This window comes from Limanda limanda, chromosome 8, assembly GCF_963576545.1.
Source record: "Limanda limanda chromosome 8, fLimLim1.1, whole genome shotgun sequence".
Taxonomy (NCBI): Eukaryota; Metazoa; Chordata; class Actinopteri; order Pleuronectiformes; family Pleuronectidae; genus Limanda; species Limanda limanda.
The window spans coordinates 22,975,543-23,003,106 of NC_083643.1; the positions used below are offsets into that span (position 1 = coordinate 22,975,543).

Here is a 27,564-nt window from a genome sequence, read left to right on the forward strand (position 1 = left end):
GTATTTAATACAGTATAGCTTGATTCAATAGTCAATACAAATGACAAAGTAATAGGTTATAACAGAACAAATATAAAATTAATGTAGATAACTGTATAATCCTGGGTAATTGTATGAAAACAGTTGTTGAATACAATAGAAAAATAAAATGGGGCACATTTTTGCTGAAAAGAAAAATTATTCTGAAATCAGAGTGCATAAGGATGGCAGACTTAAAAAAGGCTTCACTACAAGCAATTCAATATGAATACTGTAGCAAAGAACACATTTGTTTTTTTTCACCCGGCAACAACATAATGCAACTTATGACGCGCACACGCTCAGTACTTGCATGTACTCTATAATAATGGCAAGACACTGGGACCAGATGAAAGCACTGATTACAGCCACAGTCGGAAGGACGACGACAATTAGAATACACTTCAGGCAACATTTCTGACTCAGTGCCTAACAAGGACTTTATAGGGTGTAGGCACAGGTTTGTGCACGTTTACTCAGCTATGCTTAATGTGTGATTTCCCTGTAAAATCCTCCTGTCTCGGTAAAGCTCTATGCAGACGATAAGAGCGAGCTCAAGATGGCACTACACGTTTTATATTGAAGCATTACTAAATGTAACAGTAACAATTAAGTCGTCCCAGTATCACGTGTAGATCTACAGAGTCACTATGTTTTGTCATCCCATTCAATAGCTGTAATAATCTCAGAGCACGCAGGAAAGAGTCATTTAAAAGTGCTAAGACATGATTTGTGTAACAAGAAAGACAAAGTATTGCACTACTCATGAGGTCTTAACCGATGACTTGCACAGATTCAATTCAGCATGGACTGCTCTACACAAGCGTGTACACGTGTGCACGTGTGGGTAAGCAATACATTCCCACAACAACCACGACAGCATGATGGCCTGCTAGTGATAGAAGGTGAATCACACGCCGAGTCAGGAAATATCAATGTTAAGGGTGAGACAGAAGGTTTCAGATGATACATCGGAAAAACTGAAGAGGAAATCACATGGACAGCAGTTTAATGAGTGATCAGAGCCGGGATGAAACAGGAGTTTACAGCCTAATCGATTTTGGATGTGCTTTACTCCTCTTTACTGCCAGTCAGTGATGTTTACTGAAAGAGAGGATGCTTCATGCAGCCCTAAAGAAGCTCGACAACTTCTTGGCAAAAGACCTTTTCATTAAATCCTTCTATATTGTTGGACAGTTTCCCCTCCTTGTGTTCAGCTGAACACTCCTGAGACGACGCAGAACCAGCTCGTACCATCTACGTAACCGTATGCTGAAAATTCTACTGCAGTGAACAGCGGGATAAACTGGACACACAAGGTGCAAAATCGACCCCATTATTGTTGCTTGAGGGCCACAAGTGGTGATTAAGCTCCCTGTTTGGAACACAAAAAGCTGTGCTTAGTTAAAGGGCCATTTCACCCCCAAAATTTTGAATTGTGTGAAACTTGCATCTCGCTTGAAACTTAAATAAATAAAAAAATGTCATTAAAAGCAGAATCTGAACCACTGTAGCTGTTTGAAAACTTCTCTGTTTAACGCAGCCTCTTACCTGAAACATCGGATAAGCCGCATTTAGAATTGCACTGATCTCTGGATAATCTCCTGACATACTCCGCAGGGGCTGTATTTGAGAAAGGAGATGTCCGAGTGAGAAGCCATGGAAATTTCTCTGGACTTTCTCCGCCCAACTGCAGAGAATGTCCTAATGAACCAATGTGAGAACACAGCAGGAGATCCTCTGCAAAATTCATCCTCCACGGATTTCTGTGTTATTGTGAATGTGTCCGAGTGGAGAATCTACTGCTGCATTGTTTATGTGTGAAGAAAAACCTGGGAAGAATGTCCAGACACAATTCTGCGGACATTCTCTGGAGTTCCAGTCTGTAACGGCTTTTGTGTTATAGAAGTACATGTGCCTATGGGGAATTTGGCTACAAATACTTTTCTACAGAAGTTGTTTGGAGAAAAGTACCATGTCCACGTTCACTGCAGCCTTTAAAGATAATTTGAGGGAAATTTAAAGTCAAATGTTATATTTTGCAGAAAAAAAAATATTAGTGGAGTTTTACCATCCGGGATAATGATTCACCTTTTTATTTTGGGGTGTACTATTCCTTTAATGAGCTCCTTAAACGATTACTTTAAGTGGTAAATAATTATTCAAAAGGCTAATTTGCGTTACCTCCACACGTCCCTGGCCACAGACACACAAAACGCACGACACCAGAGCAGCAGGTTCACTCTGAGATATGATTCAGCAAAAAAAAACGAAATGTCACATTGTTGGCAGCCAGAATGTTATCACATTGAAACATCATAATGTCAGCGCTCAAGGATTTCTACTGTCTTGTCTTGGTCTGCCAATGAAAATGGCCAAACTTCAAATGACAGCTTCTCTCCAACACTCACTAATTGGTCACACAACACGGCTCGGGGGGGTTAACAGATCGACCAAGGGAAATCTCAGGGCTCGCGGATTGGTTCGGGAAGTCACGACTGAAGCTCACTGATTGGCCGGGAGCAGGCCCTGTCTTTGGGCGTGCTCCAAAATGGCATTGTAGCAGAAGTAGTACTGGTCCGGGGTTTGAATGCTGAAGGCTCTCTGTGTTCGCATGCGCCGAACAGTCTGGCACACGTTTAGTGATCCGACGTCCTGCAGCTGGGACAGACAGATGTCCAGGGCACAGAAGGTACCTGTCGACAAGAGTTACAACAATTAAAGAGTTATGAGACATTTTAAAGAAGGATTAATGACAATGGATTAGGTACACCACACTGAAACGAATGCAGTCAGTACATCACATGAAGGATATGTTCGGTTTTCATCGAAACTCTTGAGTGTTTATTTAACTTTCTGTTCATGGAGGGAAACTGTGGAATTATCTGGAAATTAGTCAAATTTAGTCAAATATATATAGAAAAAATTCTGAAAGAGTAACTGTGTCTCAATTAAGGGGCTGCATCCTTTGAACGCTGCATTTGGAGACAGATTGCGTCACAGTAGCAGGACTAGGCTTCCCCCATTTCCTTCAAATGTAGCCGACAATTGCCAAACCTATCCCAGGATTCATTGTGCTTCAGTGACAAACACCAAGCACCAAGAGATATCCAAACTTTTTTGTCATGTCCTTTAACTTTAGCTCTGTTGCTTAGCAACAGCAATACGTGCGGGACAAGGCTGTGCACAACAGACCATCTCGTTGTAGGTTGGCCTTCATCAAAACGGCCGACAAGGGGGGGGGGGGGCGCCTTCATGGGCCGGGTAAACCACGTCATCTGAAGGGTTCAGCTGGTATGAACCCATTGAGTGATATGCATGTTATGATGTTGGCTATTGAATAACGTATAATAGATTGTTATGTGATTTGTGAAAACAAAGGAAATGAAAAAAGGGATTGTCCATGTTGTTCATGATACGTTGTTTCTTTGAAAGAGGCCGGTTAACATAAGATTCTTGTTCTTCCCTCTCCTTTTCGTTTGTGTAAAGGTATAAGTGTATTGTTTTGCTTTGTGAAATAGTTTCTGGATTACAACAAAAAAACAAAATAAACAAATGTGAACTTTCTTATCATTTTAGAGGATGTCGTTGAACTGTATTGAACTATACCGGTTGTTTTGGTTTTAGCCTAAAGTAACAGAGCCATACCTATGACATGACCTTTATGATGGTAGGAGTTATTGCTGTGGACTTTATTAGTTTGGGCTAGGACTACCTGAAAAAGTGGCATACGAGTGCATATGCTTTTGCAGAAAAAAAACTATGCTTCCTGAATGTGTGACCACTTGGGATCGATCTCAGTTTCCCGCTATATACGTAAATAATCACATACTTTGTTTGTGTTTGTGAAGATCAAATGATGTAGATTTTACCAATATAAGAAAAGCATCAGTCATTATGAGGTGGTCATTGTTGATACTGTGTAAATTACATGTGCATATTGAGACAGGTCCTTCATATGTGGCCCAGGATACATTTGTGCCGTTTACACAGCTAAATTAGTTTTTGAGTGCGTTCATACTTGAAGTTAGCAATGACCACTTGTGATCGAAACAATCAGGTCTGACATAGGCCAGACCTGGACCTATATACCAGGTCTGCATGGGGTCCGACCAGGTGGTCTAGGCCACATATGGCCACAGTCTTTCAGCTGTGTGAACTTGGATGTGCCCAGACTTACATTAGAAGGACCACCAACATCTTCTGACCCCTGACAGTCTTGATATTGACACTTCTCTGCATTTCCTATACATCTATTTGTGACTACATGTACATTTTTTGCTAATAAGCTAAATCTTTCATTGTGAAGATGTGCACAGTGCATTTATTTGCTCAGCCCCTCTTCTCACACAGACACATTGACAATCAGACTGGCTATAACCAGTTTCATACATGTTTTTTATTTCATTTCGAATATGGAGCGAGGAAGTGAGATCTGATCACAAGTGACTCCTTGATACGAGGTCTGAAAGGGGCCACAAGGGTAAATGGAAGTAACTAGGTATCAATCATTCTCAGGGGTCTCACCTGTTCTTCCAATCCCTGCACTGCAGTGCACCACCATTGGGGGTCCAAGCAGGTGGCCTGTCCACTGAAGCCCCAAAGACTTCACTGTTTTCCTCTGTTGTCTCTTCACCGCTCCCAGGAAGTCGATGAGTGTCACAGCGGAGGTGGGGACGCCGTAATCAGGCCAGCTGAGGTACTGGAAATGACTCACTTGTCTCTGTTCACATGTCTGAGAGGATATAAAAAACAGAACTGAGAGTTAAACGCCAAGTTAGGATGGTTGAGGATTGAGGGCAGGGGGCAACTCACTCTATAGTAAATTACTGGTCATAACTTCTACAGATTTTAGTTATTTATTTTCAATGATAGTTGCTGATTGAAAATTCTGCTCTTTCCAGTCTGTGTTTGTTCATCAGCTTTCACCTCAGTGTTGTGCAGTTCGAGGGTTGTGTGGTTGTAGTGGGTGTGGTGGTCCACCCTCTGGTTCACCACTGCCATATGGCCGTACACCTCTTGTCCCCCTTCCTCCAGTGGCCAATATTGACCACACTTCCTCCGACTGCCCTCGTCTGTCCTGCAGGACAGAGGCAGCACGCATTTGATGAAAATGAGTTCACAGCTCTCAGCTAATTCACATTCATCTTCAACGACTCAACAATGAAGCATGGATAAGCTCAACTACCTGGTTGTCATGACAATAACGAGCACGTTTTGTTCCCAGACCATCCTCCAGAAATCTCCGTAGGTCTTTTCCAGTGGTCCTACACAGCAACAGGAGATAATTAAAATGACTTTAAAAACACATGTAATGAGTGGAATAGCAGCCTAATGAAGTAAACCTGTATTAATATCGAGAAGTGAAAATGTGAGACGTGTGATGTACCTTGAGTCCCAATGTATGCATTCGTCTGTTTGTAGCCATCCATGAAGCTTGCATTGATGTAGTCTGATCTCTGTAAGAACAATAAAGTGTTATCCAAGAGATGGAAGGAACTCTTGCAAAATAAAAAACTGAAGAGTATTGTGTAAACCCAGAGGAAAAGAATTGTATGGAGATCTAAAATGAGCTTGTGCAGCTCAGTTGTCATAGATGGGGCTGCAGGAGTGTTAAACCATTTCTGAGGATTAAACAGAATCAAAGTATTTTGTTTGCATCTTTAACCTCAGACTGTCAGTATTCTACTTCACAAGCTAACTGGTATTACTCCAGTGTAGCAGCCTGGAGTCGAGGTGTTAAACTTCTTGGCAGCTGAGCGACCATGAATGTAAGTAGTCTTAGTAATGAATTAAATTTATAAATGGCATGGTGTGGAAATCTTCCCACCGGTTGGCAAGTTTCTGTATATAATCGGTATGTGCCTGAACGTCATGTAACACCGGAAGCTACCGGGTCATCCCAATGCAGACTTTGAGAGAAGCACCAACCTCATTCCTTCTGGCTTTCAAACGCACTCTTGTTTGATCAAGGCACAGCACGTCGCCATAGCGATTGCGCTCCTGATTGTAGGCTGCTCTGTAGACAGTTAACACAAAAAATGTAATAAAAGTTAATAGTTGGCAAAAAATTTCAATTCAAGTTGTAGAGCTATAGACATTACAGTAAGTTGCTGATTAAGTAACATATTGTAGCTTGTGACACTGACAGCTATAGTACATGAGACAAAATGAAATACAAAAACTACTATGAGAAAAACTGCATGTAAACAATATAGAAACTATACATATATATATACGTGTGTGTTTGTGTGTATAAAAATCTGATCTTGTGAATTTAAGTGTGGTTTCATCAGGGGACAGTTGGGCCTTGGCCGAGGTATGAGCTCTACTTATTGTCCTTCTAATAATACCTGTGATAATAGAAAAGGATTTTTTCCCTCCATCTACCATTTAATACACCTGATGAACACAAAGAACCTAAATCAGCAAAGGATTTCTATTTACTGAGGAATAATGTGAACTAATTATTTGCTTCACATAAAAAGCAACAAGTTTGCATTATGTGCAAACCTTAATTTTCTGAATAATGATCTCATCTCCGTAATGAAACTGCATAGGTCCACATGTGTGTGTAGCTCACTGTGCACAGTGGAAGGTTCCCGACGGCGGTTCCTTGCGGAGCTCCTCATACTCTAGGTGGATCCCTGTGCGCTGCAGCCTGCCCAGGTGCACCAGCAGCTCCTGCGGGCGCATGGCCTCAGGTCCGGGGGCGTGAATGGAGTTGTCCTCCAGGGGGATGGCCACCAGCTCGTCCACTGGGTCCACTCGGCCGTTCTGGCCCACCAGCAGCTGCTGGTTCCAGCTGTGCGCGTCCAGGGGCAGCAGGCCACCGAGGTGCTGGGGGAGACAGTCTCTGGGGAGGTGTTGGCGAAGCTCAGCCATTTTCACCATCTGAACCTGGAGTTAGATGAAAGGGCAGTGACAGATTCAAGGCTTCAGCTTCATGATGAGAAGATGATTTTTACCTTCGACAAGAAGCAAAAACTACCGAACTACAAATTCAATTTCAGCGTGGATGCAGATGAAGATGCGGATCCCCAAATTTTTCTTATCACCTTCCTTCTTTCTCTTCTAGGGTGTTCTCTTAACATTTTCTCAGATTTTCCAAAAAATAAGTCATTGATTTTGATGAAAAACAAATCTGGCACAATAAGAAAACTGATATACAAGTGTGAAAAATTTGGTGCAGCTTGATTGAGTTTAAGAGGACTATTTGTCCTTGGCTGACATTGTCATGTCATAAAGTATGAACGGTTTATTATTTCCTGTCATGGTTTCATAAATGACCTGACACTGCATTTACACTGGACCATCAGGTGACACACAAATCTGTACAAATTACATTTTCCAGATGAGGAGCTGATTGATTCCAGGGATTCAATCAATGATCACGTGCAACAATCATTGACTCCGACCCGCCTGCTCCCTGAAGGTTTGTCAATCCAGGAAATCCAAAAGCTGATCAGCGAAAATCAAACTGAGAAAATTAAGCATGCAGCTCTTTCGTTTACCCTCTCTCTAAGTTTGTCCTTGAGCAGCAGGCTGAGCAGATTGTAGGGCACTCGAAACCAGACAGGGGCCCCGACGATCAGCACCTTCTTCAGCCTGGCAGGGAATGCCCCCTGGTGGAGAGAGACAGACATACAACAGGATTTAATTTTACTCTTTTTAAAAATCAATTTAATTTGGACTTAACATGCCTGTTCCTTGAATTTGAAATAAAGCAGAAAAGGTAACACATCATCAAAACAGTGTTTGACATGAACTCAGTGACCCACCCCCCTCTCTTTGTGGTTAATTAGTTCTTGGGAATGACTCATATCCTGCAGATTATCCAATTATACATAATGATGTCATATTATATCTCCACTTTATATTGCAGTGCTTTGCCTGCACATACAATAAATTCTCCTGATGACGTATCAACCACTCCAGTCAATGTTTAGATCAATATGTGGGCACAGCAAACAAGCCACTGCTGCTGATGCGGTCACGAAGGTCTGTGGTCCAGTTCAGATGACAAACTATAACATCCTTATAGTAAAAATAGTTTTAGCAGCCATGCAGGTAATTGCTAAAATAAGCACCGCTCAGAGTCTCACACAGCTACGGTGTGCGGGTATCATTTTTCTCCCTGTCGTCTTGTTCGAGGAGTCGTTTATTCATTCTGCCCTTTGCACAAACATCAAATCCCCCCCCAAAAAACAAGCTCCTTCCCAGGATCAAGGACATACCTCAGCAGTTATACATTAACTCGTCCTGTCATTCTTTTACAACAATAATTCACCTTCTTTTAATATATATATGCTGTGTGTAAGTAAATATACTTCGTTTCTGTACTTAAGTCAATTTTTCATGTATCTGTACTTAACTTAATAATAAAAAAAGGCAGTACTTTTACTCCACTTCATATGTCAGCAAATGTGTGTACTTTCTACACTACTACACTGTGTTACAAGCTCATGTTGTTTTTTAAGTAATCAGTAAGGACAGTGACATCGGTTCACTGATCCAATCAGAGCTAGCAGGTAACATTAAACCCTGCCTTCCGCCGCAGCAGTACTCTTTATTAATATGAAATACAGGAGTCTTTATCATACAGAATATAAATAGGAACAGTTTATAAAGTAGCAGATGAGTCATAGAAAGTACGCACTTGCTTTTAGATACATTTAAAGTATTAAAAGTAACTTGCTGCCCATTACCTGATGCAACAAGTTACTTTCAATACTATAAGTGCCTACTTTATATGGCTAAAAAGTTAATGTGGTACTTTTACTTTTACTTAAATACATCTTTGTCTATATATACTGAAGTCAAATGTAAAAAAGAAACATCTCTCGGCAATTCTAACCTTCAGCAGGTTGAGGATCTTCTTGCTCAGGTCCAGCTCAAAGTTTGTGTAGTTGGAACCTGCCATGTCGTAGATGAACACCAAGCCATTCCTCTGGGTCTCGAAGCTGTGGGAGAAGACACAATTTAATCTTACATTTATAGGATTCTCCCAGGTAAGACTAATCTATGTGCAAATAATCTACATGGGTTATATTATATTGACCACTCAAAACACTTTTACAGTACAAGCCACATTTACAAGCTCTTTTATATGCAACACTGACCATCTGGTCAGTAGATGACCCACTCTTCATCCTGAGCCTCAGCCACATGAATGCATTTGGTGAGGGTTTTAGTTTAAATGTTGAATTAGTTTGAATTAGAAAAGAAAGGGAGACAATTGTTGATAATAAGTAAGACAATCACTGCCACATATAAGATTCAGGACGTCTGCTGTGTGTCTATGGCTGTGGATGGAAGACATTGAGTCTTATTGAGGACACCAGCCACCCAGCACATGTTCTGCTCACATTCCTGCCCTCAGGGAAAACACCTAGAGCATTAGTGCTCAGACCAGCCCCCTCAAAGACCTTTCTATCCTCAGGCGGTTCGTCCACTGATGCAAAATGCACTTCACATGACTCATACATAATTTGTATATTGTGGGATTAGTTGCACTCCTTTTGTATTTTATTTTAAACTTATTCTGCTCTATTTTATTGAATGTACATTGTACATCTTAAATGTCATATACCTCATAGACTGCAGGATGAAGGGTATGTGCAGACGAACAATGTACAGAATGAAAAGTTCAGTAATCAGTAATATAGAGAGGATATCCTGTGATATTTACAACCGGATAATATTTATAGTGAGGATGAAAAACTAAACAGAACGAACAATAGAATGAGTCATACGAGTATGTTATGTACAAGTAATGATGTCACGTACGTCCCAGAAACAAACAGGTTAAATATAGATTAAAGTTGGATTATATTCAGACCTGGAACCACAGCGCTCACCTTTCCACAGCCCGATCCAGGAGGTAGAAGAGCGCCTGCAGCACCACGTGGTTGCCCGTCTTGTTGGGGTGGTGAAGTTTAGCCGTGTACAAGGCGATGGAGGCCCCTGAAGGGTCACGTACACTCTGAAGCAGACAAAAAAAAACAAAAAAACAATACTAACAAGGTTACATCGGCTCTAGACCTCGTGGGAATTGTCACCGTGTCACTGTCTAATCTCACATTTTCTTCCACTGGACTGTGAAATGTGATTTTAGTTCAGGTTTAATTATCCACTACCCGGCCTGACCTCTAGGTTACACATGCGCTTTAGAAACAATAAACTGTTCATGACTTCTTATTTGGACAATTTGCAGTTTGCTTATTCTTCTAAGAATGTGACGTCTGTAGTAATTTTGCCACAAGGTTTTCGTAGAAGTCATGTGGTCGTTGAAGGAGATTACTGGGGCTGGTTTAATACAAGCTCTGCAGAAATAAAGGATGAACAACGACCACAGGGGGGCACTTAAGTTCACATGCTGGTTACTAGCAGACAGCCAGAAGGGGGCTGTCAACAATTCAGCAGGAGGAACAGATGTGGTCAGGACTGATGCTGCTCGCCTCCTTTCTCCCTGCGTCAGACCTGATCAGTTTGAAGGCTGCTGGTGTCACCAGAAATCCCCAGGGCCTCGTTTTCTTGAACCATGCCGCTGATTAAAGATGCTGCGGAACGGCCCTTATGTGAGCAAATGGGGCCTCTCTGGCACTGGAGGTTATAAATACCTCGGACAGGATATGAGGGCCGCTGCTGAGGCTGGGGAACTCAGACGTCAGACAAGAGGATGTGCAGCATCACTGCCACTGTGGCATGTCGAAGGGGAAGGAAGAAGGGAAACGCAGGAGAGTGGGGGGGGGGCTGTTGTTGTTGTGATTTGGCTGACAAAAGGCTAAATTTATCTGGCACATGAACATCCCCTGATTTGGTGATCAAAGAAACTTCCTTGATTCAGAGCTTTCTCTATTTATACACTTTCTTGAACCATCTTGATTACGAAAAGTGAGCTTGATAAATAAGCAATTTGGGATCCTTTTAAATTGAAGTACTTGATTGATCCTCATGCCAGACTTCTTCCTGGACTAGTCCAAAAGAAGCTAAATATATCAAAAGTTAACGACTGTGAAGAGGAACCGTGTTCCAATACACGACTGGAGCATGTTCAGATATTTCAGAAAAGACAGCCGAGTGTGGTGGTGGCAGAAACATGAGAACAGGAATACACAAAAACATGATAAACGACAACTGAACCTCAGATTGTGTGCACAGGCACAAGAGGAAAGCATGAGGCTATTCTAGCTTCCTCAATTAAAAAGACCAAAACCAACAACGACCGTTTCACATTTTCTTCACCGGTCTGTCTGTGGCTCTAATATTTATAATTCAATTTGAAGAATTATAATGATTCATTAACAATATAGAAATACAGAAAATTCTTCAATAAAATGTAAGTTGTGCTAACAAGGATGCAAAGAGCTACTGTAAAGTGATATTGACAAGCATGATAAATAATAAATAATATGATATTGCACATGACATGATGAATATGATAAATTATAAATAAATACTGCATGTGATGCATGTGATATAAATACATAGGAGTATTTTTTTATGTATGGAACTGGATTAAGCATGCATGATGGGAGGAGCTGAAATAGATGGTGTGATGTGGGTAGTAAGAATAAATAATGCCTTTTTACAGTGGACTATTTTCAGCTGCTGATTATTACACATTTGGTTCCGTTTATCATAAGGAACATGTCACCCAGTGCAACCATGTGTCTCACTGATGTACCTTAATACTTTCTGAATAACACTGAAACTGTAATGAGAACTAATTCTCTGCTGGTTTTGGTCTTTTGATTTATAGAACATCTTTTGCCTTCTACTTGTTCTTTCACATGACAAATGATTGGATTTTTCTTTTCAGGAGAATAGTGTGAAGGAGATGTAAAAGGCAAACTCACCAACACAGTGAACTTCCCACTGAGCAGCTCCGAGCGCAGAGGCTCCTCCTGAGGCTGAAGTCGGACGATTCCTTCTTTCAGACGCGTTTCCTGGGGAGAACAGATCAGTGCGTGTGAGGTGAGGCGAGGCTCCAGTGTTACTAAAAGCAGCTATCACTTTGAGGTGAATTCTCCTCTGTGAACAATGGGAGAATTACACGCCTGACTTTCCTGCCGAGAGGATCCCTCTCTGCGTGGTTTCCATTCCTCCTCTTTCTCCTCACCCAGGGAGGTTGTGTGGGAGTTTTCTTGAGCTAACTCTGAGGCCTTGGGGTCTGGGGAGGTGTCATTTCCTTTTACAGTTTTGTTTACTGCTGCTCTTATGTTTAATAATACAGAACTATGGGGACTGAGATGCCCGCTGATGAAGCAGGGGATCACGGTCACTTATGTGGAAGAGAAGACCAACAACCCATCATATCTCCACCTTAATTTCATTTACTCTGATTATAATGAAACTTGATGTCGGGATGCAAACTGACTGTACATATTTATTCTAGATTCACTGCAGCTCTTTCATTACCTACAGCAACAAGGTAATGTTTTAACCCTGTTGTTCAGTTGTTGGTTGATTTGTTGGCAAGATGACACAAAAATATCTACTGAACAGATTTCCATGAAACGGTTTAGGTCAGGGTAGACCCTTTTCAATTTACTGCTGATCTGGATCGGGGGCGGAACCGGGAGTCTTTCACAACTTTTCCATTGCGAGATAAAGTGTTTTTCAACATTTTAACGTTTTCTCAGTGAATATTTTTTCATCTGGATGGAAGAAGACCGGCACATATAGTAAGTAAGTGTTGGTTTGTGTGTTAGTAATTCTAGTTCCTTCTGATTATTGAGAGTGACAGACAAACAGGAAAGTGAATATTTGAGCAGTTATATAAGCTAAAATAGATCAATTATGCTGAAAAGCAGCCATAACTAATGTCACATCAGTGATCTAACTAATACCTCACCATAAGATGTTTACCTGACACTGAGTGGTCCTGTGACACTGACACTAAGACATTTGATAGAAAACCAAAGCGTGATCACGGGACAAAGGGAAGCCAGGATGTCCTGTGAAATGTCAAACCCACTGTTTGCAGAACAAGCCTATTGAGGCCATGACAATGCATTTCATTTAACAAACAAAGAGCTAGTGTGGACCGTGCATGAGCATGAATACAGAAGCCTAAAAGCACAATCTAACTCACACGATAAACCTGTAGCGTGTGGAACATAAATCCTAATCAGTGATGTAAAAGATGCTCCATAGAGCTGAGGTGAACTGCAACTCCCATATTGATCATACTGTAAGTAGCATAATGTAAATGTACTACAGGCTGACACAATAATTTGAATCAATGACTAAATCAGTTCAAAACACGGCATGTGTTCGAGAAATAAACACCCGTGCATGTGATGGTCTGTCTGAAGATCAGCCTTACATGATCTAATCACTGAAGCATGATGTCACATTAAAAGCTTTCCGTTATAAAACCAGTTCAAGTTATTAAAACTTTGCAGAAACAGTGAGGTTTAATAATAGGGTGAATTCAGGTAATCTGGGACAATGGGTAATGTGTGTCACCTAAGCTTCAGGAGTTTTACTGTAGGTTAACAGGCACATCATGTGACTGAAATCACAGGACTTCATGGGGATGATGTCACAGAAAGGGGCGGGCCAAATGTGACATGGGATTCTGACAAGATTATACATAAATAAGACAATGTTCCTGATTGTTATCAAATGATGCTTGTGATGGATTCAAGCAACAAAATATGCATCGAGTTGTTTAAAATGTGTTTAACAAACATCTTTTAGTTGTCCAATCAAATATGATTGATAATGTGGGACACTATGCTATGTGTAATCTGAGACAGTCATTTAAGTTTTCTAAATGGGGAAACAACATTTATGGACTTCCTGAAGTTAAAAAATAATAAGTACAGTCTGTCTCTGTCTGTTAAAAATTATCATCTGGTTAGTTAACTATAAAATAATCAGTTTGCTCTCTAGGACAGAGATGTTCCAAAAAGCCCAGAACATTCTGTCCTGTAGCCTGCAGCCATTGGTTTCACCAAACATGGGGAGAAGCCAATGGGCTGATCAATGATGATGAGTCTCTCACCTGCAAAGAATGTTTATTCCCTGAGTTGCACCAATAGAATGGTGAATTACTGAATGAACAATCTGTTATTGTTGAATGCTGCTGATTGAATTCTAACTATATTTCTTTTTTAAATGTGTTACACCTATAATAGAATGCTTTAAATAATTGTTTTAGGCAGAATGAACACTAAAAGCTGTTCGATGTCTCCTCTGAGTGTAATATCTCCATTCTCTCTCCTGGTGTGGTTGGAAAACATTTTCAGGATTACAGAAAGGTATAATATGTGGATCTAATGAGTACAACAGATATCAGACTCAGTTGCAGAGGTCAAAATGTCTAATAACCCAATATTATTGGAATAAGATATACAAATACTCAAGAACTGTATATTTGTGATGCTTAATTGTTTATCGAGTTGTGAAAATTATAATGGCTTTATATAAATTATCTTGATATCAGCTGCAGGTTAATTTCCCTTGTGTGGGGTCAATCAAGTTCATCTTATCCTATATATGTTATGGATAGAGTCCTTTACACCACCAGCCACCCCTGTCCGAGTTCTACCTCACCCTGTATCTGCCCTCATCCCCAATGAGCCAACAAGCTTTTCCCTTGAAACTTTCCTTCTTCGTTTCTTCTGACAAATGACTCGTTCCTGGCCTCTGTTGTGGTGCTGACGCAGCACTAAACACAGTTAAATGAACTGTGGCGACGCAGAGGGAGTCTAATCCTTTGCAAAGTCACATTCAGGCCTTTTATAAATGAGCTGCGTTTATGCAGGACCAACCATTCACTGCAGAAGTAAGAACCCACCTGGTACTAAAAAAGAAAAAAAAAGTAGGCTGCAAAGTATTCAGGTCATTAGAGGCTGTGCGAGATGTCCATGAACTTTCCGCTTGCTGCAGTGGATTAACCGGAGCATGTCTGAGCAGATTAAATCTAATTTGTGCGTTCAAAATTGGTGAGTGAATTTTGGAGCAGAATAGAGGGAGAAAAATAAGTCTCCCCAGCTCCCAGGTAGTGATGACGTGGCTTGAAGGAGAAGCTCTCCATCCTGTTATTATCTAGATGCTATTTTCCGGTCAGGCAGTAAACCAGAGCTGCAGTCTGATCCGCTGAAGGTTTCCTGTTGATCATCACTTTCCGTTTCGACAGTGATCGTTTCATCAAGGTCAAAAAACTGATATTCAGTCACATAGGTGAACAGACACTTTCACTACAGTTGATCACCTTCCGTCTTAAGTGAGTCATCTTGTTGTGAGCAGCCTCTCAATGTCCCTCTAGCAAACACTCACAGATACTGTGTTAAATCCAAAAACATTAATTCAATCAAGCATACACAGACTCTGACTGAGTCAAGGTGTTAAGCTGCACAGCTGAGGACAGGAATCTGTCCCCTGGCCTCAAAGTTGGTTGATTTAATCAATATCCCTGAGGACAACAAATACAACCGTATGGATTTGGTGAATTAAGAGAGGTTGAGAATAAATCACATTGTCTACTGGATTAACCTTATTATGATGAGTGAGGAATATCTACCTACATTTGAAAAAAAAATCCAGAAATGTGCTTGCTTGGTTTTTATGACTTGCTATCTTTGTTTCTAAATCCTGGAAAAAAATACTCAGGGTGGTGTATTTGTAGTTTTGTTTTTGATGCTGCTTCTCTGGTTTCTTTCTTTCCTTTTTGTACTTTTGTCTTGTAAGCCTCTTTCAGTCTGGTCACATAATGCACATGACACAACATTAAAGTAATCAATCAATCATTCGGTAGCTAAATGCTATTACTCCAATGCATGTTTGAAAACTTGGGCCTGCTTCACTCTGTGGTTCTCCCCAGGGAGGCGGCTGAGAGCACAGCAAACAAACAGGAAATAAAAAGGAGGACATAGTGATCCTCATTAGAGAGACTGTTGTGTGACTTCTAATGCATCAAAAGACAAAATAGACTCATGCACAGGGAGATTTCCACTATTTTGTAAAGGGACTCCTGATCTATTGCATTTACTATGCACGGCCCTACCCCATCTCCTACACTTTGTCTAATTGAACAAATTAGACGCTATAAATAAATAAAATAAATAAACAAATTCTTTACTTCAAGGTCTTTAAGAAACCGGACATCGCACTCACACATACTTGTTTGAAGGTTTAACGGAAATGCCTCTTATTCACTTTCAATGGGCTGACGTCATTGTGTGCTGGAGGTTTCACTTCACTCACTCATAACCTTGAGCTGAGAAGCAACAGTCAATCGGAAAGAAAAGAAAAATGTCCGTTTGCACAGGGACGAGATGGACTAACGTCTCTGCTGTGCATCACTGTCAGAATGACAGGGTATCGAAGAACAGAACTTAAGAGTACAACCAGAACGTGTCTCTATTGGGACGTGTTCAGTATTTAAAGTTGGCCTCTAACTCTTGGGCTTGTGTGTTTTGATTTCCTTTTTAGACTTTACACTGTGCTTTTTGAGTAATTAATTCACTAAATGGTCAAATATGTTTACCAAATCGTCTTTTATTATTGTATTGTTGATGCTGATATTAAATAATACCAATATTCAGGAATAACTTCTACCAGGTAACTTAAAAAGAAAATCACAAAGTTTATTGTCATGCTGACATTGTACATTGTTGGGAAAATCAAAACGATCTCCATATATCTATGTGTGGAAGCAAGTGGTTTATTTCTTATAAGCCACTGTTTTCAATAAAATGTAGGCGTGCAACTTGCAGAAATTGTTAAAGTCGCTTAAAAGTCATTTAGTGCTGCAAAAGTGTTTTAATCTCAGTGATGCAGTGTCCGTGTCTCCTCACCCTGTAACTGTGGAAGAGCTCGATGGCTCGGAGGACGTCGAACTTGCGAGCCATGAGGAACTTGACGGCCAGTTCTCTGGACAGCGGCGACACTCCATGCTGACTGGTCCACTTGTTGATTTCCTCCAGAAACTGCCTGGTAGCCTGAAACAGACACACACACACATATGCTGTCACACACACACTCCCATAATCAAAGGGTCAAACGGGAAGGAAGTGAAACTGGGCTTTAAACTCGATACATCCTCAGGGGAAGTGTCACCTGCCGCCTCACAGATTATGTGACACGATGGCCTGGTGAGACGTCGAAGCTCGCGTTTTACTGTGCTGCTGTAAGGTCGATACAAACAGTGTGCACATAGACAAGGAGGTGCAAAATAATGTGTGTGCAGTTTTGCAGATTCATGCCATCAAGGGGAAAGATTTGTGGATTGATGTACGACACAATTTGCCCCTCTTTGGCCCCTGATTTAGTTAATTATCAAGTAAAACTAGAGTAACACATAAAGAAGAATCTAAATGAATTTTCATTCCATAAAAAGGAAAGTTTTCCAGTTTAGACGTTTATGTTCACATTTTTATAACACGAGTGCAGGAGCACGAGTGAAGAAGAAGATGGAATCCTGCTGAACTGGTGTTGATGAAGAATGCGGTAATGACAGGGTAACACACTGTCAATATAGACACAGTCAGATGTGTGGCTGTCCAGTGCTGATATCAACATATAAAGCAGTTCTTCATCTGCATTGAAAAAAAAAAAAAATCAGGTTTGATGAATAGATTTCACTGATGGCAGATTTAATTCAACTGCTGTATAATAAATCTCATGATTTATGGCCACCAAAACAAATCTATGAAAACAAAACTGATATCACTTTGTATCTTGACAAAAGGTCGGAATCCTAATGTCACACACTCAGAGTCTTTCCTGTCTCTGACCTTAACAAACATATAACACAGGTCTAATCTTTTTAAGAAATTTAAAAAGGAATAGTTATATTATGTCTCAGTCTTCCTTCTTCCACACCACATGTATCAAACACCAAGGGCATGGTGGCTTCATTACCAGTGAACATAAAACTATCCTGAACACAGTCATAAAACCACATGAGCCGAATCAGAACTTTAACAACACATTACTAAAATAACTTAAACAGCTACATATTACACACAACAGTCCCATGAGCCTTTGCACTCATTCTGTCCAATTAGAACGAACGGCTCACAGATCGCTACTATAATATATATTTAATAGCAAAATATTTAATTTAACCAATTTTAAGTCAAGGCACCTAATTACAGTGCAAAATCCAAATCAAATTCTCAGATCGGACCTTCTTCAGTGGACTGATCGAATTCTTCAAATTCACATCAGTCATTGCACTTTTGAAAATGCATTTACCATGAAGGTCTTCCAGCCACCTTGCATATAACTTATGCATTTAGCCGGCAGTCTTTCAGGAGCTTCCTGTCCACTCGTCTGGTCTTATTATAAACTGGCTCAGATCCGCACACACACAGGCCCTCTGCACCCGCAGAGTGAGCGAGTCAGCACCCAGTGAATCGTCAAAAGGCGACAGAGGAGGCAATGAAAGCTCACACTTTAAACACAGGGTTCCGCTTCTCTGGTCAGGCACAGCAGCCGCGGGGCGTGCATAGGAGACAGGAAGTCAAGTTGTGGGAGTCCGCGGCTCTTTAGGAATACAAAACGATCACTGACGAGCGCCGAGCCCGAGGACAGGATGCCACTGTCTCTCCTCAGGAAAGCCAGTGCTTTCACAGAGAGGGGGGGCTGCAGCTTCTGCTCTGTTCAGACGCCTTAACATGCAGGGGACGAGGGGGGCTTGCACCTGACAGGGGCCGAGGTCGCTTCATATCCGATTCTCAGGAGGGAATAATGTGGAGGGCTGTTAAACTAAATTCTTCTCAGTGCATGGATCTCTAAGATTATCCCCAAATATGGACATAAAAAGGTAACATTTTAAACCTGAATTGACAAATAAATGTCTTAGACCTCACGAGTGAACTATGAACAGCGTGTTACAGTCTAACAATGTTTTACAATGGTTTACTGTGAAACCCTTTTCAGCCCAGTAACTTTATGCAAGACAGTTCACCTTTGACTTTTGAAAAATGTGTTTATAAGAACAGATCCGTAATTTCATGCTTTCAATGAAATCTCAAAGCCCACTGTGGAGCTAACGTGGCATCAGTTGTCTGTGAAAGGATCAAAACTAGTCATAGAATCAACTGAGAGTCAACGTAATGACCAGGAGTCAGTCGATGATCTGAGGGGAAAAGGGAAAAAAAATAAAAATCAAAGAGGCCATTCATATCTCCACCATAGAGTCTTTAAAAATGGGGACATATGTTAGAATCTCCATACAACCGCCTCTTGCCACATGACGCATGCTCACATGATGAAAGCTAAGCCAGCGTGGTTCAATTAAGAGGAACACTGCATATCGTGAAAGTCTCAAAAAGGGAACGAATACTTAAAATCTTTTTGAAACAACAACTACATTTTCTATGTCCAGAGGATGAAACCATCACTCTGAGGTACCTGTTCTGAAGTGTTGGTTTCATTCAACATCAGAAGAGACTTTTGCTAAAGTGAAAACGTGCAAACCAACACCAAGGCAAACCAACAGTCCCCTTATGCAACCACATTTAAATTCACTAGATCCAGATTGTTATCTAGCTCTGCACCACAATCGCACACACACTCATAGATATCCATCCAATAAATAAGCATGATTTCTTTCATCAAGGTCCATGAAATATTTTCTGAGAAATCAATGAAATGTTGAAAATGCTCTCTCACAATGTTAAAGAAAGTGAAAAAAAAATGTAAGGATCCGCCCTCAAACATAAAATAAAAACATAACCTCCTTGGCCAAATCAAGTTCTATCAATTTGCTACCTAAGAAAAACAGAAAAAGACAGAAGAGGAGATCTGCTGTGTGGGTAAATGATTTGTCTCACTTAAAGTTTCTTTACAGAGAAAATGGCTGGAAAACTAACTAGTGTTATCAATAAGACGTATACAGTCTGAAACTACTTCAGCAAAAGCAATGATAAGCAGGCATTGAAGTGGTCAGGTGGTTTTCAGCCTAATCTTTTTAAGTGTAGTAAAACTTGATCCTGTGATTACCATTACCGCAACTTGCTACTAGCAAAACATATCTAGCTTTTGCCGTTTTGGACAAAAACTCTGTGTCAGTTCCATCGATTGCGGCCGCCTGCTCTTTGCTGTTGCTCTGTGAAGCGTTAATCCTTCTGTGTTGGCCAAAGACAACTTCCTGTCAGACTGCTGTCAGGTACACTCCGGCTTCCAAGCTCTCAACGGTCTGACAGCTGCTCTTTCTCTCTCTTAGCCTTTTATGGGGAGCCTGCAAACTCCAGGCAGTGACCCTCTGTTCCTGGAGAAGCCAGTCTTGTTTGGTTTTGCTGCACTATGGGGCCATATCCGCCCGAAGTGGAATTTGAGGATGGACCGGTTTGTTTTTGCGATAGCACACCGGACTGCGGTGGAAGGCTCACTGCGGAGGAGTAACTTATTCAGTTCCTGGAGGATGCATAAATATTTACTTGACTTGTTCCACTTCTGACACGACAGGAGATCTTTTTAATCAACATTCTCGATTATGCATTTAAACACTTAATTCCGGTTTAAAGCGCCTGACATCATCTAAAATAGCCTGAGAAGTCAGTGCAAGAACAAAATGAGTCTTTATCAGATCAAATGTCTTTACTTTTCAATTTTCACTGGTCCAGCTGTATTTATTTCCTCTGTTTATTGTTCGTCGTGAGAGGCATTTTAAGAGAGGGGTTTCTGGCCCTCAGATACACAGCTGCCAGGACATAATCCTATCAGGACTGTTCATTGATAGTTGAGGTTGTTTATTGGATCTTCCGACAATGACAGTCGGTAATTAATTGATTAGATTCACGGTAGGAACCTGCTTAGCTGGGAGCTGGTGAAGCTGAAGTTGTTTAAGGTCAAACGGCCCTAAAACCAAAAATCTACACCGGCCCAAAAGGACTGCAGGCTGTGTTCAAAATCAATCCTCTGTTCACTCATTTACTCCCTGAATAAAGCCCCTTGTCCACTGATCAGAAAGCCCACTGACACCCACCGGATCATTTTGGTGTAAAAGAGACACTCAGTACTTTACTCTGTGGCGTGAGAGAGTTCAAAAACCATTCTTTCACATTTATTTTGTATCCTCACTGACAGCTGCTTTGTGAAATTAACTGAAACTGGTATTTATACCATTGACAAGGACTGCAATTATACATTTGATCATTGATAATTTTTTGGTCTTTAAAATTTGAAGTTACTCAAATTGCATTATTTCTTCAACAAAAACCCCAAACTGAAAATGGAGGTTGGTATGGTGATACAGTGGGTAGCACCTTCTGTGCCGAGTCTGCATGTAGTGTGGGTTTACTCCTGGTACTCCAGCCTCCTGCCTGCAGATAATAAAGTTAATTGGAAACCCTAAAGTGCCTATGGCTGTGAATGAGTGTGAATGGTTGTCTGACTCTGTGTCAGCCCTGCGATGAGTTGGCAACCTGTCCAGAATGCAGCCTGCCTCTCAACCAGTGTCAGCTGGGATTGGCTCCAGCCCCCACCACACCTTCTTTGTTCTGTTGCTCAACATACTCAAACATTTGCTGCCTCCAGGCTCCATCCCACCAGGTTCTATTTCGACCTTTTCCTTCCACTACTACCCACAGTATTGTTTTTTTGGGATCCAAGCAACAAAAGAGATTTCTGTGTTGGTGCTCCGTGCTGCTAAACAAGACTGCATGTGTTGTTGACACAGTTTAATTAAGAACACATTAGCAATACAAAAAAAAGACTTAGGATGAAAACCTAAAACTAGCTAAATGTATAAAAAAAGTAAAAAAAAGGTGTTTAAAAAAAGATACAATTTATGAAAAGCCAGATCATAGAAATAGGCCTATTGTTATTGTTTCTTAAAACTATCAACAGAAGTAACTTGTCTGATGTGTAGTGGGAGCATGTTCCAAGCCTTTGGTGCATAGCAAAAGAAAGCTGCTTCCCCAAACTTTTTGTAGTTCATTTTTTGGGATATTTGGCAGGACCGCAGTAGAAAACGTGAGGGGACGGTTTGGGACTTACTCTGATAAAGAGATGAATGAGGGTGCTGTACCATTAAGAGACTTAAAAACAAGTAAAATTATTTTAAAATCAAACCTTGAAACTTGAAGCCAATGTAGCCAAGACGCAAAAAAGTATATAATCTCTTTTCCTATTTCTCGTTAAGAGCCTGGCTGCTGCATTCTGCAATCCAGTAATCCAGGCGAGAAAGGATAAAAGCTTGAGTCTAATTTTTGGCATCTTCCAGAGAGGTACGATCTTACTCTTGCAATATTTCTTAAATGATAAAATGCAATCTTTGTGAAAGTATGTGTGAATTAAAATCTAGTTCAAGTGTACAACCCAGGTTTTGATTCGATGCACCATACGTCCGAGATTGCTAATAATCTTTTGTCTCTAATCCTCATTACCAACTATATATCCTTTTTATCTTCGTTTAATTTAAGAAAATTGTTGCTCATCCATTTTTTAACGCTGGAGATTTACCATTTGAGTTGGAGGATCAGAGTCATCTGGTGCTACGGAGAAATATAACTGAGTATCATCAGCATAAAAATGATAGTTCACGTGATCAACTAATACTTTTTCCAAATGGTAACATGTATAGGCAACATAATAAAAGGACCAAGAATGGAACCCTGTTGAATGCCCAAAAGGTTATCATGCATTTGTGAAACATGGTCACAGAGGCTGACAAAATATGGTCTGAGAGGAAGGTATGTTTTGAACCAGTTTAAAGCTGTGCCTTTGACACCAATCCAACTTTCGAGTCTGTGTAAAAGAATGTTGTGATCTATATAGAAGAGGTATGGGTTGAGTTATTTCGACTTTCTATGGTTCTTGCAATACTGGCACGTGGACTTATTTTATTTTCCAAAAACTCTGCAAGCTCTTTGCATTTGGATTGTGAGGCAGGACATGTATATTCAGAAAGCTGCGACAGATTTAAAAGGCGAACGAACCCGATTGTTTCTGCTTCATTTATAACTTCATTTATACATTTATTACCCGTCTCTCACAGCACACAGCTTTGTTGTAGGTCAGGAGCGATCTTGTAAGAATCTCTGTAGATGGCTAATTTGCCTTTTCTCCACATGCTCTCAGCTCTACGGCGTTCCCTCTTCAGCAGACGTATCCTGTAATTTATCATGGCATTAGTTTAGTCTGTGATTTCTTTTCAGATTTCTCAGGGGCCACACTGTCGAGAGCTGATCTTCCTTTAGAGTTCTAATTATTTACTTTTTCATGTATTGATTTAAAATCCTTGGAGAGAGCTGTTATACAGCATTACAGTAACACTGTGATATGCAGTAAAAAGTGTTTTCCAATTCTAAAACACACACGCAGATGTTTTTAGGATGTACAATGTACGTCTTGGCAATACAGAAATTATATATATAGATTATTAAGAATAAGGAAGAGACTTGATATTCACACTTACTAAAGTGAGTTTCTAGAAAGCTGTATAAATAGATGAATGAAAGGTGGTTTCTTACACATTTTGACTTGTGAAATACATATTAATGGCTACATTTCATGCGGATGTGTCACTTCCAGTGTGTTGGTATTGTGCATGCTGGTTTACTGGCATACCAACATCAGATTATTCATGGTTTTAGTAACTATCGTCACAGCCCTTTGTTACAAGAAATGGTCATTGATGTCTCGGTATCGACATGAGGTCTGGTGTATTAACATTCCAGCCAGGAGGAGTCATTAATGTCTCAGCTGGATGAGGGGTTATGGAAAAGAGTAGAGGGTGACTGTAGCGTCATTATTACGACTACAGACAGGGCTCGTTCATTTTTTAAAGATTATTGTTGTTATTATAGACAAGAGGATTCATGGTTGCCCTCGATATTGTAGCACTGCTGTTGCCAAGCGGCCACGCTTCACTTCAGCGAGTCCCATTTGGCACGAGTCAATACCAAAACAGGAAGTCAGTAACGTCACTCTCTCCCTATTCCCCACTTTCTCGCACACACACTCACAAACTCCCCCTTCCCCCAAGTTTAGTGGAAATGCTTTTAACAGCTGCCTTTAGAATGAAGTTCCACTACACCCATGTATGCTCCCGAGAGAGCCACCCTAACGCACACACACGTACACACACACTCTTGCGCGCACACACACACACACACACACACACACACACAATCCACCCAGCCGCCCCACACATGGCTGTGGATGTAATGAGGGCTTCCGGTACCCTAGCGGGGGCCCTGGCTCTCACAGGAAATGGGGTAGCCAGATAAGGCTTTCTGCTGACCAGATGATGTGCGGAGGCAGCAGAGAGAGGAGACACGAGCTCGGCCAGCACCAAAGGAGAAGAAGATTTGAAAAAGCAAATGTAGTTTCAAAATGTAGTTTGTGCAACCTGATTAATATCCCCCCCAAGTAGCTGTTATTTGTTTAAAGTAAAATAGCACTGTACAAACTATAGACTGTTTGCTCTGCTCCTGTTAGATTTCTTGTGATTTCTATGCCACTGATGGTTTGATTATCATAACCCTAGATAAGATGTCAGATCATTATGTAAACTATATTAAAACCAATTGTACTCTAGAACATTATAAACCTTGTTATTTATACATGACTTCCAAAAGGTTCGACTTTGCCCTTTGTGTTTGAGAGATTTGACACTGATTGATCTACAGTGAGGTCCAGACGTCTGACTCCACAGACGAGTGTTGGACAAAACTCTGGAAACACAATTTAACAGCACAACTAACTACAGCCTCCAATAATGAACACAGGACATAATAACCGTTATTCACGACTGGGTTTGTTAATGCTTTGTAGTGCTGAATTTAACTGCACACGTTTTATGTTAATTCTATGCACTTCTGTCCGGCCTTTGGAGAGGGATCCCTCACATGTGGCTCTCTGAGGTTTCTATGATCTTTTCCCCCTGTTAATAGGTTGTTGTTTTTTTTATTACTTTTTCCTTACTCTTTTTGAGAGAATAGGCCAGCCTTCATTAGGCCTTGAGGAAGCAAAAGTTAATGGAAAATGAATTTCCCTTCCTTTATTTTGTTATGGAACAAAACCCAAAGATGACCCAGTGAATCTTTGGCACATTTGCTTAAAAGCTAAAGTGATCAACTAACATGGTTGTCAATTCATTTTTCATTCATACGGCTATTTTATGTCACATAAAACATCCAGTGGATTTGTGAAAACCTTTTGAAAGTACATTTCTAGAAAAACCCTTATTATCTATTACGATTCAATGTGCGTTTTGGGCTTTGGACGCCAAGGTTGAGGGGAAATGAGGTTTTAATTTGTGATTAATGATTAGATGGCGATGATAAGTTAAACTCGGTTTTAATTCCCACATCATTGCTATGACACTATAAACCAGGTTTCTACAGTGTGGGCTTCTTTTCTGAATGAGCCAAATGTGGCACCAGGCAGTTTCCTCTGAATGGTTACATCTGTGGAGGCTGCTGAGAGGGAGAGAGAGAGGGAGAGAGAGAGGGGGAGTGAGAGAGGGAGAGAGATCGGCCTGTTTCGCAACCCCTCGGCCCGCTGGAGAGGAACTGGCAGTGATGCAACCGCAGCAATAATGCACCAGAAATCGATACCGAGTTTCCGCTCCAGCTCTCCGTGATCATTTCGCAACGGAGCCTCCGTTACGCACGGACGTCGCCACCTCTCCGCGCCCAGCTGCGGCGCGCACACGCAACACGCACAGGGCCACACACACACACACACACACACACACACACACACACACACACACACACACACACACACACACACACACACACACACCCCCCCCCCCAACAACACTCTGCAGGTACACGGGGCCTGTGGCTGCAACACAAAACCCCGACACAGGAGAGCAGCGAGCGAGGCCTACCTGCTCCTCGTCCGCTGAGAGAGTCGCTGCCATGGCTCCTCCGGCTGCCTCGGGTCCACACGGCGGCGGAGCGGGTCCCTGGTGGAGAGCCGGGCTTCAGGGGGCTTCAGGGGGCTTCGGGGGGCTTCAGGGGCTGGCCCTCTCGCCCCAGGTGGACGCCATGTGAGGAAACAACGCAGGAGCCCGAGCTCGGTGTTCTCTCGCTGGCAGAGCCTCTCCGAGAGACGTCCACAACCACACACAGAGAGAGAGAGAGAGAGCTGCCTCCGTTGTGTCAGATTTCACCGAGAGCACAGGAGAAGGGAAGGAGAGGGAGGGAGAGAGAGAGAGGGAGGAGAGAAAAGAGGAGCAGCCACACTCTGCTTCAGCTCGATGGTCAGGGTTATCTGCCCCCCCCCTCCACCTCACCGTGCACGGACCTGAGGGCTGCAGCTGCCCGCCGACTCCTCCGGTGCCAGGGAGAGCAAGTTCCTTAGCTTTTGGACGTCGCCTTTATGTTGACTATGAGAGAGGGGGGGAGAAGAGAGAGAGAGAGGGGAGGCTCTTCTTTCTGCGTGTCGCTCTACCCCCTGGTGGTAAAGAGCAGAAAGCTCTCTGACCTCCGCCTCCATTCATAAAAATAGGAAACCAAACAGGAAAATCACCATTTTGAGTGTCAGCGGTGGGAGGAGGACTCCTGCCTGGAGCTGCTCGGTGACCGTGTGAAGGCAGGAAGCTCTGCTCTGACGTGCATCTGCTCAGGAAGCTTCTCTTCACTTTCTGCTGCTCTTTCTAATGTTCAGGAACAGGAGGCGCCTTGCCGAGAACATTGATACCACACAAGTTAGTCCTTTTAGGGACAGTTCATGGTAGAAACTTCATGAGGCACAATCATTTATGTGAAGTATCAAAAACCTAAATCTGACCAACACAATTTGCCATTTTTACATAGGCTACAGGTTAAATCATAGTTAGTTGACCTACTATATATATATATATATAACAGAAATAACAGGAAAAGTCGAACTTCAGTAGGCCTAAAGACAAAGCAATTTGACCTGGTTCAATTAAAACAGGAAATTATTAATTAACAACAGCGATGGATTAATGTCCCTTACAACAACAGAAAATCTAAAAATGAAAATGTGACAATTAAAAAAAACAAAACGTGTTAAATAAAAAGACAGATGTCCGTCCCAGGCGGTGAGTATGTATATACTTTTTATTTTTGCTTTGATTCAAAGGAACGGCTTGTTTCATGATTTTGCGCTACTTGCAGTCCTGCTGACACTTCAACAATAAGACTGAAGCAACTTTATTGTTTGCACAAAATATGAAGCAAACAGCCAGAAGCTAATTAGTTTATCTTTACACAAAGACTGGAAATGCATGTAACAGATTAAGATATATATGTTTTGGTTAATCTGCATTCAAACCAGAAATGTAAAAAACGATATGTTGAGGTTTTTTATGTAATTTGTACACATCAGTGTGTGTGGGTTAAATAAGTATAATTTTAATGTCCATACCTTTCAATGAGGGAAAAGAAGTGTATGAAACATTTGAGGTCAATTATTTTTCATAAACATTTCAAACAAATCTTTAGGGCATCTTCAGTAGCTTTCATTATATATGGTGACACAGCAGATGTCTGTAAACTAACTGCCAAATTACTGCCTGATGTAAATTGAGAGGAAATTGCTAATAAAGGGAGCAACTGCTAAGGGAGTAACAAGATAGCAATTTAATTAGTGGAA

The 27,564-nt window shown here is 41.3% G+C and overlaps 1 protein-coding gene across 1 annotated transcript; it reads right to left on the bottom strand.

The window, feature by feature from the left end:
• ptpn9a (protein tyrosine phosphatase non-receptor type 9a) lies at positions 1-26,347 on the bottom strand. Its single transcript, XM_061075871.1, has 13 exons — positions 25,829-26,347; positions 16,833-16,976; positions 11,880-11,969; positions 9,879-10,003; positions 8,876-8,981; positions 7,533-7,643; positions 6,602-6,918; positions 5,950-6,037; positions 5,408-5,477; positions 5,207-5,285; positions 4,948-5,098; positions 4,546-4,753; positions 1-2,714 (listed from the first exon to the last, which is right to left on the bottom strand). Exons 1-13 carry the CDS (start codon positions 25,859-25,861, stop codon positions 2,524-2,526), a joined length of 1,713 nt encoding a protein of 570 aa, XP_060931854.1. The 5' UTR covers positions 25,862-26,347; the 3' UTR covers positions 1-2,523.
• Between the last annotated feature and the right edge of the window lie 1,217 nt (positions 26,348-27,564).